The sequence below is a fragment of the Lipotes vexillifer genome, unplaced genomic scaffold (genome assembly GCF_000442215.2).
Source record: "Lipotes vexillifer unplaced genomic scaffold, Lipotes_vexillifer_v1.1 scaffold611, whole genome shotgun sequence".
NCBI classification, from domain to species: domain Eukaryota; kingdom Metazoa; phylum Chordata; class Mammalia; order Artiodactyla; family Lipotidae; genus Lipotes; species Lipotes vexillifer.
The window spans coordinates 3,134,831-3,150,059 of record NW_006785619.1 but is presented as its reverse complement, the minus strand read 5'-3'; the positions used below and the strand labels follow the sequence as shown (position 1 = coordinate 3,150,059).

The window sequence follows — 15,229 nt, the reverse complement described above, 5'->3', positions numbered from 1 at the left end:
GTTTGCCAAAACGAATATAGCTTTTAGGAGGCCCCACCAGGCAAAGATTACCTTCCCAGCACACTAGAAAGTATTCTCTGCCAGCAGATTGGTCGCTGTCAAGTTATTTATAGGAGATTGGTTCACATACTCAAAATAATATGAATACTTCTAATTATATCCAAACGTGACAAATGTCAGTACAAATTATTCTGAGGGTTCATGCTGCCAAATGTCTTGCTCTAACAAAGAGGAGGTAGCTGCAGCATCAGCACATCAGCCCCTATATAAGCACGAAGGAGCCCTCCTGCTTCATCTCCACCAAGAACCCAGAGGTAAGTGATGGGGGCCTTGGGACCTGAAGGACTCTGGGGGCAGAAACAGCTTAACCCGTGGCCCATCTCTGAGCATGAGACTGTTCCTCCCAACTTTGACTTTTATTTTCATACAGCCAAGTTTTAGACCAGGGAAATATTTTAATTCTGTAACTATCTTACTGGAATTTCAGAGCTTCACTAATAAGAAACTTGTTTTCTTACAGTGTTAGATGCTTCTGAACCTGCATCTTCATCTGGAATCCAGAGGTAAGACACTGCTTTATTCATTTATTGATGACAGAGGGGATTTATTTAGGCTAACGATGCTGGGAACAGCTCTTCACTGTACACCATTTCCATATTTTTGCAGTTATGTAAATAGATTGTGCTTCCAAATGTCTGCTTATAAATGCTGGGAAATCATTTTTTCAGAATGTCTTATTCTCAGAGACCACCCTCATCTGAATTCCAGGATTAAAGGACCATTTAGGAAAGAATGAATTTTGACAGTGAGTTCTCAGCTGCACTTAGAACTGTCCAGGGGCAATGGACTATTCCATGCTAACCTTCCCCTCCTGACAAGCAATGAATACTTATACACTTTACCAATATTTTTTAAATACCCAGAAAAATTCTTAATCTAAAAATGTAAACAAAAACAAACATCTTGTTAAAACCATAGTATTTTAGCTACCTTTTCATGATTCACTGTAGTTTTTAGAAAGGTTTGTTATTGTTCGTTTAAAAAAATCACAAGTATTACACCCACAGAGGGCTAAATATCGTATCTAATTTAGAAGAGATCCTGGTCCTCCCCCGCAAGTAATTCACTGTCTAAGAGCAAAGGAAAGACCCAACCAAAGTAACACGCCAACACTGAGAGACGTATCTATCAACGGAGGACGGTGGCTCACATACATGCGATGAACTCTTAAAATTTTTGTCTCTTTTCTTTTTCTGGATGGAAAGAAAAGAAGCCTGTGGAATTTATGTGGGATGAAGAAACTTCTTTGTGCTGAAGCTCTCATTTCTCTGTGGTTAGATCTGTTAACTGACAGCTGAAATCTCTCATGCCAAAAGGAGAATGTTAAAAGAGATTTTGGAATTAAGGCAATGCTAAGTCTCTTGGTAACAAGCCAAATGATAAAAAAAAACAAAAAACCTAGAATGATAAGAATTTATTATGGGGTTTTTAATGACCCACCAAGAGATATAACACCAAATATTAACATAAAGTAGATGTTAAGAATAATTATTTGGCTTATGAGAGAAAAAATGGCCATCTAAAAGGCAAAGATGTTTTCGATAGCTTGGAAAATATCAATCTCCATTTGCACAAAACAAACTTTCCCTCCTAACTCTATGATTGTCCTGGCAAATGGCAGATGCAAACATTATGCAGAAGGAAAAGTGGGGATTAAAGAATGACAGTTGCTATAAAACAATCCATCAACAACAGTCTTAGCTATAGATATTGTTACAGTCTAGAGAATAAAACATGCAAGGATTCCGTTCTCACTCAGTTGTCGATGCCCTAGCGCTGAAGATCAAGACATGCCATCTGGGAAGGACATTTTCAAAGCCTGAAAGTGAAGCCTCAGACTACAGTCTCATTCCAAAGCAGCCCTGCGCTAGGGTTACTGTATGAGAACCACTGGTCAGCAACAGCTTGGAAGAACAGTTACAGCCCAGGCAGGCGATGGAGCCTCAACATTTCTTTCATTTCAAATCCTAGCTCACATGTATAACTTCCGGTTTCTATTTCTCCTCTCCCTGATTTTTTCCCCAAGGCAAAATTCTCTCTAAAAAAATCGCAGCCATGAGTGCGAGTTTGGACGCCGAGATGGCTGTTTTTGGCGAAGCTGCTCCCTACCTTCGAAAATCGGAAAAGGAGCGGATTGAAGCCCAAAACAAGCCCTTCGATGCTAAATCATCAGTCTTTGCGGTGGAGCCCAAGGAATCCTATGTGAAGAGCATCATACAAAGCAAAGAAGGAGGGAAAGTAACTGTAAAGACAGAATGTGGAGCAGTAAGTAAAAACATAAGGAGAAAATACTCCCCGCCCTATTCCTCCACCTCCTCGCTTCAAGCTGAAGCCTTCCTTGCTCAGCATCTCTAAGCCTATTGCCAATACAGACACCCTTCTGGTCCATTAACAGACATCAGATTTGGGAGGTAAAAGAAATTCTCAGCAGTAACCTCATTTCTCCCTTTCCCAACTACCCAAAGGACTTTAAAGCCACTAGGCTTGGCCTCCAGCATCTTCCTGCAATTCCTCACTTCCCAGTCTAAATCCCCAAACTTGGGAGAAATAAAAACTAGCTTCTCCTATCAAAACAATTACTATCTATTTAGATAAACAATGTATTAATATCCCCATTACTTCCCCCCAAATTGAAGTTTCTTGTAATAAATGGCCAGGAAAAATGAAAAATTAAACCCATTTAAGTAAAATGATATAAACTGATAAATAAACCTGGGACAAGGAAATGTGGGAGGAAAAAAGTATTTTTTAAAGAGTAGTATGTATTCTAGCTCATCAGAGAAAACAGATTTCCTTACCATCAAATGCTAAGATGAATGTATTTTCATGCCTTTATTTAAAGGACACCAAATAATATAATGGAAAGTGTCCACAACTGTAGTCTTATAATTAAAGCAGATAAACATAAATCCTACCTCCAACCATTAATACAAACTTACCTCTTAATTTACTTGCCAGACTCTAACTGTCAGAGAAGACCAAGTCTTCCCCATGAACCCTCCCAAATTTGACAAGATCGAGGACATGGTCATGATGACCCACCTGCACGAGCCAGCAGTGCTGTACAACCTCAAAGAGCGTTACGCAGCCTGGATGATCTATGTGAGCACCTTTCAACATCTCTTTATTCCACCTCTCTCTCCAAGTAAAAACAAATCCCACATGTTGAATATTCTGATTTTCTCAGACCTACTCGGGCCTCTTCTGCGTCACCATCAACCCCTACAAGTGGCTGCCGGTGTACAACCCTGAGGTGGTGGCTGCCTATCGAGGCAAAAAGCGCCAGGAGGCCCCGCCCCACATCTTCTCCATCTCTGACAACGCCTTTCAGTTCATGCTGACTGGTGAGTGAGTGATGCATCTATTTACAGAAATGTGGAAATAGAATCTTTAACAAACAAACAGACTTTGGGCTTTGATTACAATAAAACATTGCAGCCACCTGGGGCTTCACTGCTTTCAAGAAACTTTCAGAGCTGTAATATCACATCTTCTTCCCTGCAGCCATTCTATAGATGAGTAAAGTGAAGCTCACTGAATTCATTGACCTACCCAAGCTAACCCAGCTGGTAACAAGAAGCCTCGTTGAGATAATTAGTAGACCTCTGTAAACATATTTGTTATTGCTTTCTCACATTTTTTACTTTCTGATTTGGACAGAAAAAAAGTTCAAGTAGATTTTTTAAAGATATCCACATCCACAGCAATCAAGGAAAACAGTTACCAGCCACAGCGGGAAAGCTTTGTGAATTCCTTGTCTTTAAAAGACACAGCTAATATCACTAGCCTTTGGGGTAGAACAGGAGTAAAGAAAGAGCTATGACTTTCCTCTCAAAGATTTTGAAGCATTTTCCTACAAGAATAGAATAGAAATCTCTCTTTCTTTGAAAATACTTTTTTTTAAGATTTTTTGTTTTTTGACGTGGACCATTTTTTTTTAAGTCTTTATTGAATTTGTCACAATATTGCTTCTGTTTTATGTTTCGGTTTTTGGCTGCGAGGCATATAGGACCTTAGCTCCCTGACCAGGGATCAAATCTGCAACCCTTGCGTTGGAAGCCAAAGTCTTAACTACTGGACCACCAGGGAAGTCCCAAAAATACTTTTTAAAAATTATATCAAAGTCTGTTATTCCTGTCTTATCAAAGCATAAACAAATGGCTTTGATGCCAAATGTAGGCCCAAATACAGCATGAAAACCTTTTATTGGCACACACCAAGTGTATTGCCTTTGGAAATATTCTAAATTCCTGAGTTTCCTGTTCTTCCATGAGATATTAGAAACTGGAGAGGATTTTGCTCCTTTTTGTTTTTTTATTTGATTGTTTTTTTACACTGTTTTTAAATTGTCTTTTAAAGGAGAAGAGGGAAGAGAAAGGGATAAAATAGAAATCTTCCATTACAAATTGGCCAGCAGTTCTACAAGGATATCATACCAGGAAACTGTTCTTTGGTTGTCAGCAGAAGCTAGCTACCTTCCAGAAATTATCCAAATGTGGGCTCATTCCAGAGGTTTTAACACTTAGCAGTTGAATTTATACTGCTATGTACACCACCACCCCTACAGAGGTCCCCACTCCCCCAAGTTTTGGGCCTGCTCCAAATTCAAGATTACTTATCTCCAAACATGATTTTTGTTAAAAAAAAAAACACCCAAAACTGTGGCATTTGACCAGGTTAGAGACTAGAACACTGTTTTCTTATCTATGCTCCCACTAGATGTGATATGATCTTTCTTGATTTTTCTTCTATTGGAAAAAGAAATCAATCTGAGTATGTTCCAAAATCTGTCTCTACTTCCCTGAATAGAGCTTTGCAGTTCTCTAAAGTCTACATCTACATCTAAACAGCACCCAAATTAGCATCTATTTCTCTGAATAGATATTTTTAGATTTGAGAATGCTCTAAAATCTATATCAGTATAGAATTAAAGATTTAACAAATCAGAAAATTGGTATATATCCAACATATCAGTCATATAACTAGTGACAATTTTTGTTTTCATTGCTTAGAAATGTGTATAAAATAAAAAGGAAAATAAGTAAATGAACACCAACATTTACAATTCCAGACCCCTTCCTTTTTTAGTATTACCAGCTGTCAAATTAATATGAAAAACCGGGAGGAGGCCAGGTAGCAGAAAAATATATAAGCTGGAAGTCAAACAGACCTAAACATGTTGATAAGCTATGTAACTATTAGAAAAGTCACTTATTTCTCTCTGGGTTTGTTTCTTCATCTGTTCAATGAAACTTCAGAATTGTAGGATTCTTACTGAAGTAGTTACAGATGAAATTATATGATGCCTGGAATTTTCTTTAAAATAACCAAGTGAGTTTAGGATGGGAGTACAGGTTATACAAAGTTGGCCAAATAATAACTGTTGAAACTGTATGTATGATGGGTACATAGGAGCTCTTTATATGTTATTGCCTCTACCTCTGTATATGTTTGAAACTTCACATAAGTTTTAAAATTAATAATATTTTAAGAAGAAACACATGATTCTTTGCCTCTTATTTTCACAAATTTTAATCCAAGAGGCAGGTACTATCTGGGAGCTACACACAAAACCAAGATCACAGGCAACATCTTCAAAATGTTAAAAAGGATAAACGGATTAATCTTTACAGAGTCAATAATCTTTGCATTGAATGTGTACTATTTTTAAAAACTGATGGTCTTGATTTCTTTTTTACAGATCGTGAGAACCAGTCCATCCTGATCACGTATGTGATTTTTTTCTTCTCTGGTTTGCGGTGATTGTCTTAGATGTCGACAATGTGAGCTGTAGTTCTGATCTCTACTCTGGTTTCTGCTTGACAGCGGAGAATCGGGGGCTGGGAAGACTGTGAACACGAAGCGCGTCATCCAGTACTTTGCAACAATTGCGGTCACTGGGGAGAAGAGGAAGGATGAAGGCACTGGTGGCAAAATGCAGGTGGGTCTGATTGCCACGTCAGGATGCACGCTGTCAAGTAAGAAACTCCCGAGCCCCACGTGTGAGGACTGCTCTTGCCTTTGCAGGGGACTCTGGAAGATCAAATCATCAGTGCCAACCCCCTGCTCGAGGCCTTTGGCAACGCCAAGACCGTGAGGAACGACAACTCCTCTCGCTTTGTGAGTCTCTGGGTCACAGAAGGGTTTTCTCAGGCCTTAAATGCCCCAAAAGGCATGTCTGAGTTATTAACTCAATCTCTTCTTACTCGTGTGCTAACAGTTTTGTACATAACATCATCTTTTTCACTTGCAAGGGTAAATTCATCAGGATCCACTTTGGTACCACAGGGAAACTGGCTTCTGCTGATATTGAAACATGTGAGTAACAGGACCATTGAAAATCAAACAGAGAAACAAGCGATGTCATTTGCAGGGATATTTTGCAACACTTGTTGAGCACTGAGCCTGCTGGCAGTGTTGCCCGTGAGCTAATGCCAGACTTATCCATAATCGCTGTGTGCTCTATTTACCTCAGTCTCAGACTGATGGCTTAACACATTCTGCAATCCCTGCTGCAGAAGCAACTATGACATTTTCTCCAGGGAAAACAGTAGGACTATCTATGGACTCCTATGAGTTATCTACAGGCTTACAATACATTTCTGTGATTTGCTCTTGATCTGAGCTTTGGTAGGTGTTTCCAAGGTAGTCCCTCACCAAAGAATCTAAGGTGATCTGAGGAAGGAGGGGATATTAAGGATCAATTACAATACAGAGGTCACAGCATCCATATGCAAAGTTGATTTTTACTAGAGCATGCATACTTCACTCTCTGCTCTTAGATGGTGAGAACCTTGGGTAACTGCCATACGTATTTGGAATTCTTACATGTAGTACCAACAGGATCGATCATCACGTTGAAATCTCAATGGAGCCTAACGTAATTTAGGCCCTAATTTTAGCCAAAGACACTGAAGTTCATTTAATATCAGCAGCATTGATATTTTTTTCTAATTCAATGTCTATCTCCCTCTCTTTCCAGATCTTCTAGAAAAGTCTAGAGTTACTTTCCAGTTAAAGGCAGAAAGAAGCTACCATATTTTTTATCAGATAACTTCCAATAAGAAACCAGATCTGATTGGTAAGGATGAACTTAAATTCACAGACAAAAGTTAATATTTTTGTTAACAACTTCTAATGTAAACTATACACCCTGAATTCTATGCACCCAGACATGCTCCTGATCACCACCAACCCGTATGACTATGCCTTCGTCAGTCAAGGGGAGATCACAGTCCCTAGCATTGATGACCAAGAAGAGCTGATGGCCACTGATGTAAGACACACACTCACTTTTTAAAAATCCATTATGGGGCTTCCCTGGTGGCACAGTGGTTGAGAGTCCGCCTGCCGATGCAGGGGACGCGGGTTCGTGCCCCGGTCTGGGAAGATCCCACATTGCTGCGGAGCGGCTGAGCCCATGAGCCATGGCCGCTGAGCCTGCGCGTCCGGAGCCTGTGCTCCACAACGGGAGAGGCCACAACAGTGAGAGGCCCGCATACCGAAAAAAAAAAAAATCCATTATGTATGGAAATGACAATAGCAACCACACCATAAGTGTGGTTACCTTAGAATATAGTGTAAATTCTCCAAAATATGTTAGTCTCTTCTGCCCTAACTTTGTCCTGTCATTTCTCCTGGCAGAGAGCCATTGACATCCTGGGCTTTACTCCCGAGGAGAAAGTGTCCATCTACAAGCTCACAGGGGCAGTAATGCATTATGGGAACATGAAATTCAAGCAAAAGCAGCGTGAGGAGCAAGCGGAGCCAGATGGCACCGAAGGTACCAAATGAACCTCCATCTGGGTTTAAATTAGAGAATACGGCAAAAAAAAAACAGGTTATTCTAAACTCACATTTCCTTTGTAGCTGGACTTCTGAGGGGCATGTACACATTTACACACACTGCATGCTTTCCTCACCCCCTTTCCCTCCTCACATCTCCGTATCTCCATCTTTCTATGCAGCCCAAATGAACCCTAATAGCCACTTGTAAGGATATATCTAAAAAGCACAACCTGGGGCCAGATCATTAGAGAGGGAATGAGACAGAACCGTGAGCTTGCTTTGCCTTAGCAATGGCGAGAAGGTATATAGGATAACTTGGCATATTGGTCTATTTCAGCACCAGCTGGGCAAACCTAGTGGAGGGATACAGTGTCTTGCCCAAACACAGAGCTGGGGTTGGAGGACATCTGTGCACATGTGTGTACACATTGTCTACATTTAACCCTCAGACAATCTAGGCAACAAGATAAAAAAGAAACTGAGAAAGAAAAATCATATACTCTATGTATGGAAAGAACATGGAACTTACAGGATCTACCACGGAAGCTAAAGTTATCTGCTCCTTTAAGCCTTTCCTGACCACCCTGGCTCGACATTCTCTCTCCCGCATTTACATCATAGTCATTGACAAAATTTTAGAAGGGGACTCTGTAGGAATCATGCACTAAAATTTAATCCTCACATTTTCAGATAAAGAAACTAATTCGTTGAGGTTAAATTGGAAGGAGCTAAGTTGAGATAAGGTGTATTTATCTTACCTTCCACCCCCACCTACTGTGTCTTAAGAGCAGGGACTCTGGCTTTTGTGTTACATAAATTATTTCCATAAACACTGGACATATTTTTATTGTTGTTAAATTTCTCAGGAGTTGCTTGCAACAAATCACCAAAGGCCAGTGTAACTGACTGACCATTTATTAGCAAGTATATGCTCTAATATAGAGAGAGCCTCACCTGATCTTCTCTAGAATTATTTAAAGCTTTCTATTTAAATAATAATGAAAATGGATGGAGGAAAATGGAAAGACTATTTTGAAGAAGTATCTGCTGTTAAACAACATTCCTTGAATTGTGTCTCTGCAGTTGCTGACAAAGCTGCCTATCTCCAGAGTCTGAACTCTGCTGATCTACTCAAAGCCCTTTGCTACCCCAGGGTCAAGGTCGGCAATGAATACGTCACCAAAGGCCAGACTGTGCAGCAGGTAAGTGCACAACCTCAATGAACCACACACATCCCAGGCCTTTCATAGTGCCAACAAACATTACTCTGTCCATGAAGGTGTACAATGCAGTGGGCGCTCTGGCCAAAGCCGTCTACGAGAAGATGTTCCTGTGGATGGTCACCCGCATCAACCAGCAGCTGGACACCAAGCAGCCCAGGCAGCACTTCATCGGGGTCTTGGACATCGCTGGCTTTGAGATCTTTGACGTGAGTTTATCTTCATATTAATAAAAAGTGGGAGAAAGGCAATTTGGGTTTTGATATACTGAGTATTATTATTCATTTACACTTGTAGTGTCTACATTGCTTTCTCCAGCATGGCATCTAGGACGAAATAGCTAGGAGGTAACTAGATAATAACAGAAGTAATAATAACAGCTAACATTTATCACGAAGCCTGTATTTCTGGCACTCTACTAAGCACTTCATAATGTTACCTCATTTAATCTTCACAACGACCCATGAAGGAGTAACTAATATTACTTCTAATTACATGTGGAGAAACAGATGCAAGAAAATCAAAACACTTGCTAAAGATCCTCCAGCCATACAAGGCAAAGGCACGACAGGAACCTGGCTATGCAACATTTGGTCCATACACAAGGCACCTCCCGTGGAGGAGAAACGGCCTCTAGAGGTAGAAGCGCAGTGACAGTTCATAGTCTTCCCTCTTCCAGATCCATCTGACACACACCATTTCCCCTCTGGGCCATCAGCTTTATCATCTATAAAATGAGGGTGTCAATTATTATAAAGACTCCATCGGGGGCTTCCCTGGTGGCGCAGTGGTTGAGAGTCCGCCTGCCAATGCAGGGGACACGGGTTCAACGCCTGGTTCTGGAAGATCCCACATGCCGCGAGCGGCTAGGCTCGTGCGCCACGGCTGCTGAGCCTGTGCTCTGGAGCCCGTGAGCCACAACTGCTGAGCCCACATGCTGCAACTGCTGAAGCCCGCACACCTGGAGCCCGTGCTCTGCAGCAAGAGAGGCCACAGTGGTGGGAGGCCCGCGCACCACAATGAAGAGTGGCCCCTGCTCTCCGCAGCTGGAGAGGGCCCGTGGGCAGCAATGAAGACCCAACACAGCCAAAAATAAATTAAATAAATTAATTTAAAAAAAAAAGACTCCATCAGATCTTCAATTTCTATACCACATCAGGTCCCCCTTTTCACAGACCTGACAATGAGGATTTACCAAATGTGTGGTATGAATAGAAGAGCAATTAGCCTATTAATTTCACTCTGCACATCAACTAAAGGTCTTAAGAAAAGCTTTCCTTAATAATGTGACACCAAAAGTGAAAATGCGACCTTTATCTTGAATTGGGGGTGGTGGTGGTAAAAGAAGTGAGGCTTTGCAATGAATTACTTTCACCCTTAAATCTGAACCATAACTCACAGGATCATGGTTATACTTTTAATGCACATTTTTGCCCATGCCATCTTCAGAGGTGGAAAGAGGTAGATTCTACCAGAACCCTTGCTGTGTGATTGACAGCTGTGCCTTTAAATAATGCTCAGAAATCATGAAAAGGGTTCATGTCCAAAATGATCATTTTTTCCCCTGGGATTTCTGAAGAGACAACAATCAGTTTAAACTTTATTTCATTACTGTATTCCACATATTTTCAATAAAAGATTTTTCAGTAATGAATTCTACTGCTATAAAAATCCACTTAATGTCGGAAATTTGGTTTTGTGCAGTACAACAGCCTGGAACAGCTGTGCATCAACTTCACCAACGAGAAGCTGCAGCAGTTCTTCAACCACCACATGTTCGTGCTGGAGCAGGAGGAGTACAAGAAGGAGGGCATCGAGTGGGAGTTCATCGACTTCGGGATGGACCTGGCCGCCTGCATCGAGCTCATCGAGAAGGTCCGCTTGACTTCTAAAGGAAACCCGAACTGAAAGGATAACTTTCCCAAGTGCCTGAAGCAACTCCAGAATGTATTACTGTAATCTTAACTAGACTGATATCAGAACAAGTTAGAAAATTCCTTTAGAAATGACTTTCTCTCTTCAACTTTTACGTAAGAAGAATCAGAGAGTGTTTAGCTTCATTTCGTCGTAACAAGTTCTGTTCTAACACCGACTCAGATCCAAGTTTAAAGCAGCATCTCTATTGAGATGGTCTGCTTCACTAAAAGAACTATCTCATTTGTTCTAAATCTATCTCCACTATGATCCAAGATGTCAACAATAGAAATAACTATTTTCTAGATCAAAATTAATGCACAGGTAACACAGCTAGGGCTTATATCAAAGGTAATCTGTTTGGAAGTCAAGAGTCAAATTGCTATGCTTCTTCATAATCTATCTTTAAGGGATTAAATGTACAAAATGTCTTAAATAAGGTTTGCATTATTTATACCGTTAAGTTATTGCATATAAAGTAAATATCATTCTAAGTCAGTAAGTCCTTTTCATAGAAAAACAAAACTCTGACAATAGATTAATTCACCAAACGGGAAAATGTGGTAATCACAGAACATTTTAATAAGTCGCCCCCACTTATGCAGTGCTGACATTTGGAGTTTATATCCAGCTATTCTTTTAATTGAAAATAGTGCTATGGATTGAATGTGAGAAAGAATGGTGGAAAAGTCATTCTAGTGATAAGAAAAGGACCCCTTTGAGCTATGACCCTGGTTTACTTTATAAATGTATTTAATTAGGAGTGCTCATAATTCAATTAAATGACAGCCACTGTGTCTATATCTTTTGAGACAAGATAGGTTGACACCAATGTCTACTTTTCTGAATTCAGCCACTGGGCATCTTCTCCATCCTGGAAGAGGAGTGCATGTTCCCCAAGGCCTCAGACACCTCCTTCAAGAACAAGCTGTATGACCAGCACCTGGGCAAGTCTGCCAACTTCCAGAAGCCCAAAGTGGTCAAGGGCAGGGCCGAGGCCCACTTCTCGCTGATCCACTACGCGGGCACCGTGGACTACAACATTGCCGGCTGGCTGGACAAGAACAAGGACCCCCTGAACGACACCGTGGTTGGGCTGTACCAGAAGTCCGCAATGAAGACCCTGGCCAGTCTCTTCTCCACATACGCTAGTGCTGAAGCCGGTACCTTCTGAGCCCCTGATCTCGATTAACCTATCCCCACAGAATGTTCACATGCCATTCCAGCCTCTGGGATTCTACTTTCGTTGATGGGTTTTCTTTTTATCTTAGACAGCGGCGCAAAGAAAGGTGCTAAGAAGAAGGGCTCTTCTTTCCAGACTGTGTCAGCCCTTTTCAGGGTAAAGTAGAAATTTAATTTGAAAAATCTATTCAGTTCCTATGACTTATCATAATTAGGATAAGAATAAAGGATTTAGAATAAATTAGGAGGGAATGGAATGTTAATAGGAATTACTTCAAATATTCCTTCTTGTCAGGGTACAGCCAAAGCAATACTCCTCCTGTAGGGCTTTTGTTTTTACCTCTTATTCCTTACTATGCTCATCTAATGTATTCAGGAATTCCAAAATGCCCTCAGAAGCTTTCTCGTTATATAGTAAGGCCTATTTTTAAGGAAGCACAGCTGAACTTCAAAGGTCTCCCTGTGGAAAGCCACCAATGTTGCCCTTTGAGAATGTTCCTGAGTTCCCCTTTGAGAATTGAGCCCGAGACACACCCTTCAGGACATGCTTCCACCAAATCACATCTTTGTCCTCCGAGGTGGATTTAATTTTTTGTAATAGCTGAAAATTATCTAAAGCCAAACCTAGTGATTTAGATGGATGATTAAGATAGAAAAATCTCTCTTAAGAGTAACAGTAATAATAACATTACTGCAAATAACGTGATTCTCTTAGATGTGGCTTAACAGCCGGCTCTTCCACAGGGGGACACATGGAGCACCTGGTCTAATGGCTGCTTTGTCAGGATTTCTGTGGCTAAGTCTCGTTCTTTTTAAAACTAAAATGCAGATACTATGTATGACCTAAACAAGAAAACAGCCCTGTTCTTTTTTTCTCACTACCAATTTGCATTATTTCACCAAATATGCCCATGTTTCATCAACTTATCCTTGGACATAATTGCAAGATTAGAAACTCACATCAACTCATCCTTGGACATAATTGCAAGATTAGAAACTCACATTACTTATTTTGTTTATTTCCTAATAGTTAACTGACATATGAAAATTAAAGCAACTCTGCCTTCTCAACGAATATACCTAAGGAAGACTGAGAAATAGCTACTTGCTAGTTTTCTGTGGTGGAGTAAAACACCACTGTCTGTCATAGTCAGTTACTCTATTTCTGGAATAACTCCCCCCATACGCTTCAGACTGTGATCATTCTCAGGTATTCAAGATCCACTCACAAAAGGTCATACAGTCTTATGATTTTAGACTCTTCCAAAAAAACAAACAAACCAAAAAACAAGAGGTTACAGGTCCCAGGGAGTAATACATTCAAGGAAGGAATGGCAAACACCGGGGACAGTGGCTAACCTAGGTTACCACTGTAAACTACTACTATGAAAAATATTAGCAGAGAGAGATGAAAGAGGCCTTAGAGGTAATCTCAACTATTTTCAGATGAGGCCCAGAAAGAGAAAAGGGATTTTACAGAGTCAAGCAGCTCATTAGTGGCCAAGCGAGACTGTAGTCCTTTGTCTTCTGATTCCCGGTCAAGAACACTTCCTGTGTGTCAAGGCTACTGAATTTGCAGTCTGTTTACAGGATAGATCCTAGGTGTCATAAATGAATACCAGGGAGAGCTGCATTTCTTCCCAGTACTTTAGCCTTTCGGTTTTTTGGCAGGCTAGAACTCTTGAGACCTTTAAAACACAGAGCAACTGAAGCCTCATAGACTTTTACCTAATATAGTTATTAGGAAAGTGCCTAGGTTCGTTCCACACAATTACCAAAAAAAGCAATCTGAAATAGAACTTTCTCATCAAGTCCCTTCTTCCTGGTTTTCTAGGAAAATTTAAGTAAGCTGATGACCAACCTGAGGAGCACACACCCTCACTTCGTACGGTGCATCATTCCCAACGAAACCAAAACTCCTGGTAAGATCTAAGAGCGTGAAATAATCACACAGGCACAAGTCTGAAAGTTCAGTGCCCAGTAGTAAGTACTCTGATTTATTTTTAGGCGCCATGGATCATGAGCTTGTCCTGCACCAGCTGAGGTGTAACGGTGTGCTGGAGGGCATCCGCATCTGCAGGAAGGGGTTCCCAAGCAGAATCTTATATGGGGATTTTAAACAAAGGCCAGTCTCCCTCTGTCATATTTCACTGAATGCTGTGACTAATTAATCATCTTCACTGTTGCCCTCTGTTCATTGTTTTTATGTATCCTGCTTCGTCAATACGATGAAATTTAGTCAAATAATATAGTCTTGTGGTGCTAGGACAGAATACTGGCTAGAGACGGTGGCATTTCTTAAAAATAGGACGGAAGCATGCATTAGCTTGTGGAAAAATCATATTGTTTTACTATCTGAACCTAAAAGGACAGTTGGATTTTCTACTTTTGCTTTTTCTCTTTTTACTGACCTTTTTTTGGTGTCATTTGGTTTTCATATATGGTCACCCCTTCCTAATGATTCTTTCTTTCTTCGACTGAACAGGTACAAAGTTTTAAATGCAAGTGCTATTCCAGATGGACAGTTCATTGACAGCAAGAAGGCTTCTGAGAAACTTCTTGCCTCTATTGATATTGATCACACCCAGTACAAATTTGGACATACAAAGGTATGGCTGTTACTTACACCTGATCCAAGTCCTCTGCCATAGCTGTATCTCCTGTAGTCTGGGGATGATTTGTAACTTTCCCTCTCTCCAGGTTTTCTTCAAAGCTGGCCTTCTGGGTCTTCTGGAAGAAATGAGAGACGAAAAGTTGGCCCAGATTATAACAAGAACTCAAGCCATCTGTAGGGGATTCCTAATGAGGGCAGAATATCAGAAGATGTTGCAAAGGAGGTAACCATGCAGAGGATAAGGACTGTAAGGTCTCTTAGGGACTTTACCTCGCTCTTCCTTATTCATTAACTCTTTCATTTTGTGGTTAATATGCACTTCTCACCCAGTTCCGAACTCACTCTTACAACACATCAGCCTCTGCTTAACCCCTCACACTGGGATTCTCTTCAAAACGTCTCTCCTCCCTCAGTTTCTCCCTTTCACTCATCTCACATACAGCAGCAGGAA

At 40.7% G+C, this 15,229-nt stretch overlaps 1 protein-coding gene across 1 annotated transcript in view; it reads left to right on the top strand.

Annotated features, from left to right (window-relative positions):
* The first annotated feature begins 2,115 nt into the window (after positions 1–2,115).
* LOC103086179 (myosin-8) overlaps positions 2,116–15,229 on the top strand; it is a 101,965-nt gene continuing 88,851 nt past the window's right edge. The window contains 19 exon segments of the mRNA XM_007457859.1: positions 2,116–2,325; positions 3,019–3,162; positions 3,248–3,404; positions 5,762–5,789; positions 5,887–6,001; positions 6,088–6,180; positions 6,315–6,378; positions 7,043–7,141; positions 7,233–7,336; positions 7,705–7,843; positions 8,932–9,050; positions 9,128–9,277; positions 10,773–10,943; positions 11,836–12,145; positions 12,254–12,321; positions 13,999–14,086; positions 14,172–14,289; positions 14,650–14,773; positions 14,865–15,001. Of these exon segments, the coding sequence (XP_007457921.1) occupies positions 2,116–2,325; positions 3,019–3,162; positions 3,248–3,404; positions 5,762–5,789; positions 5,887–6,001; positions 6,088–6,180; positions 6,315–6,378; positions 7,043–7,141; positions 7,233–7,336; positions 7,705–7,843; positions 8,932–9,050; positions 9,128–9,277; positions 10,773–10,943; positions 11,836–12,145; positions 12,254–12,321; positions 13,999–14,086; positions 14,172–14,289; positions 14,650–14,773; positions 14,865–15,001 (2,438 nt within the window).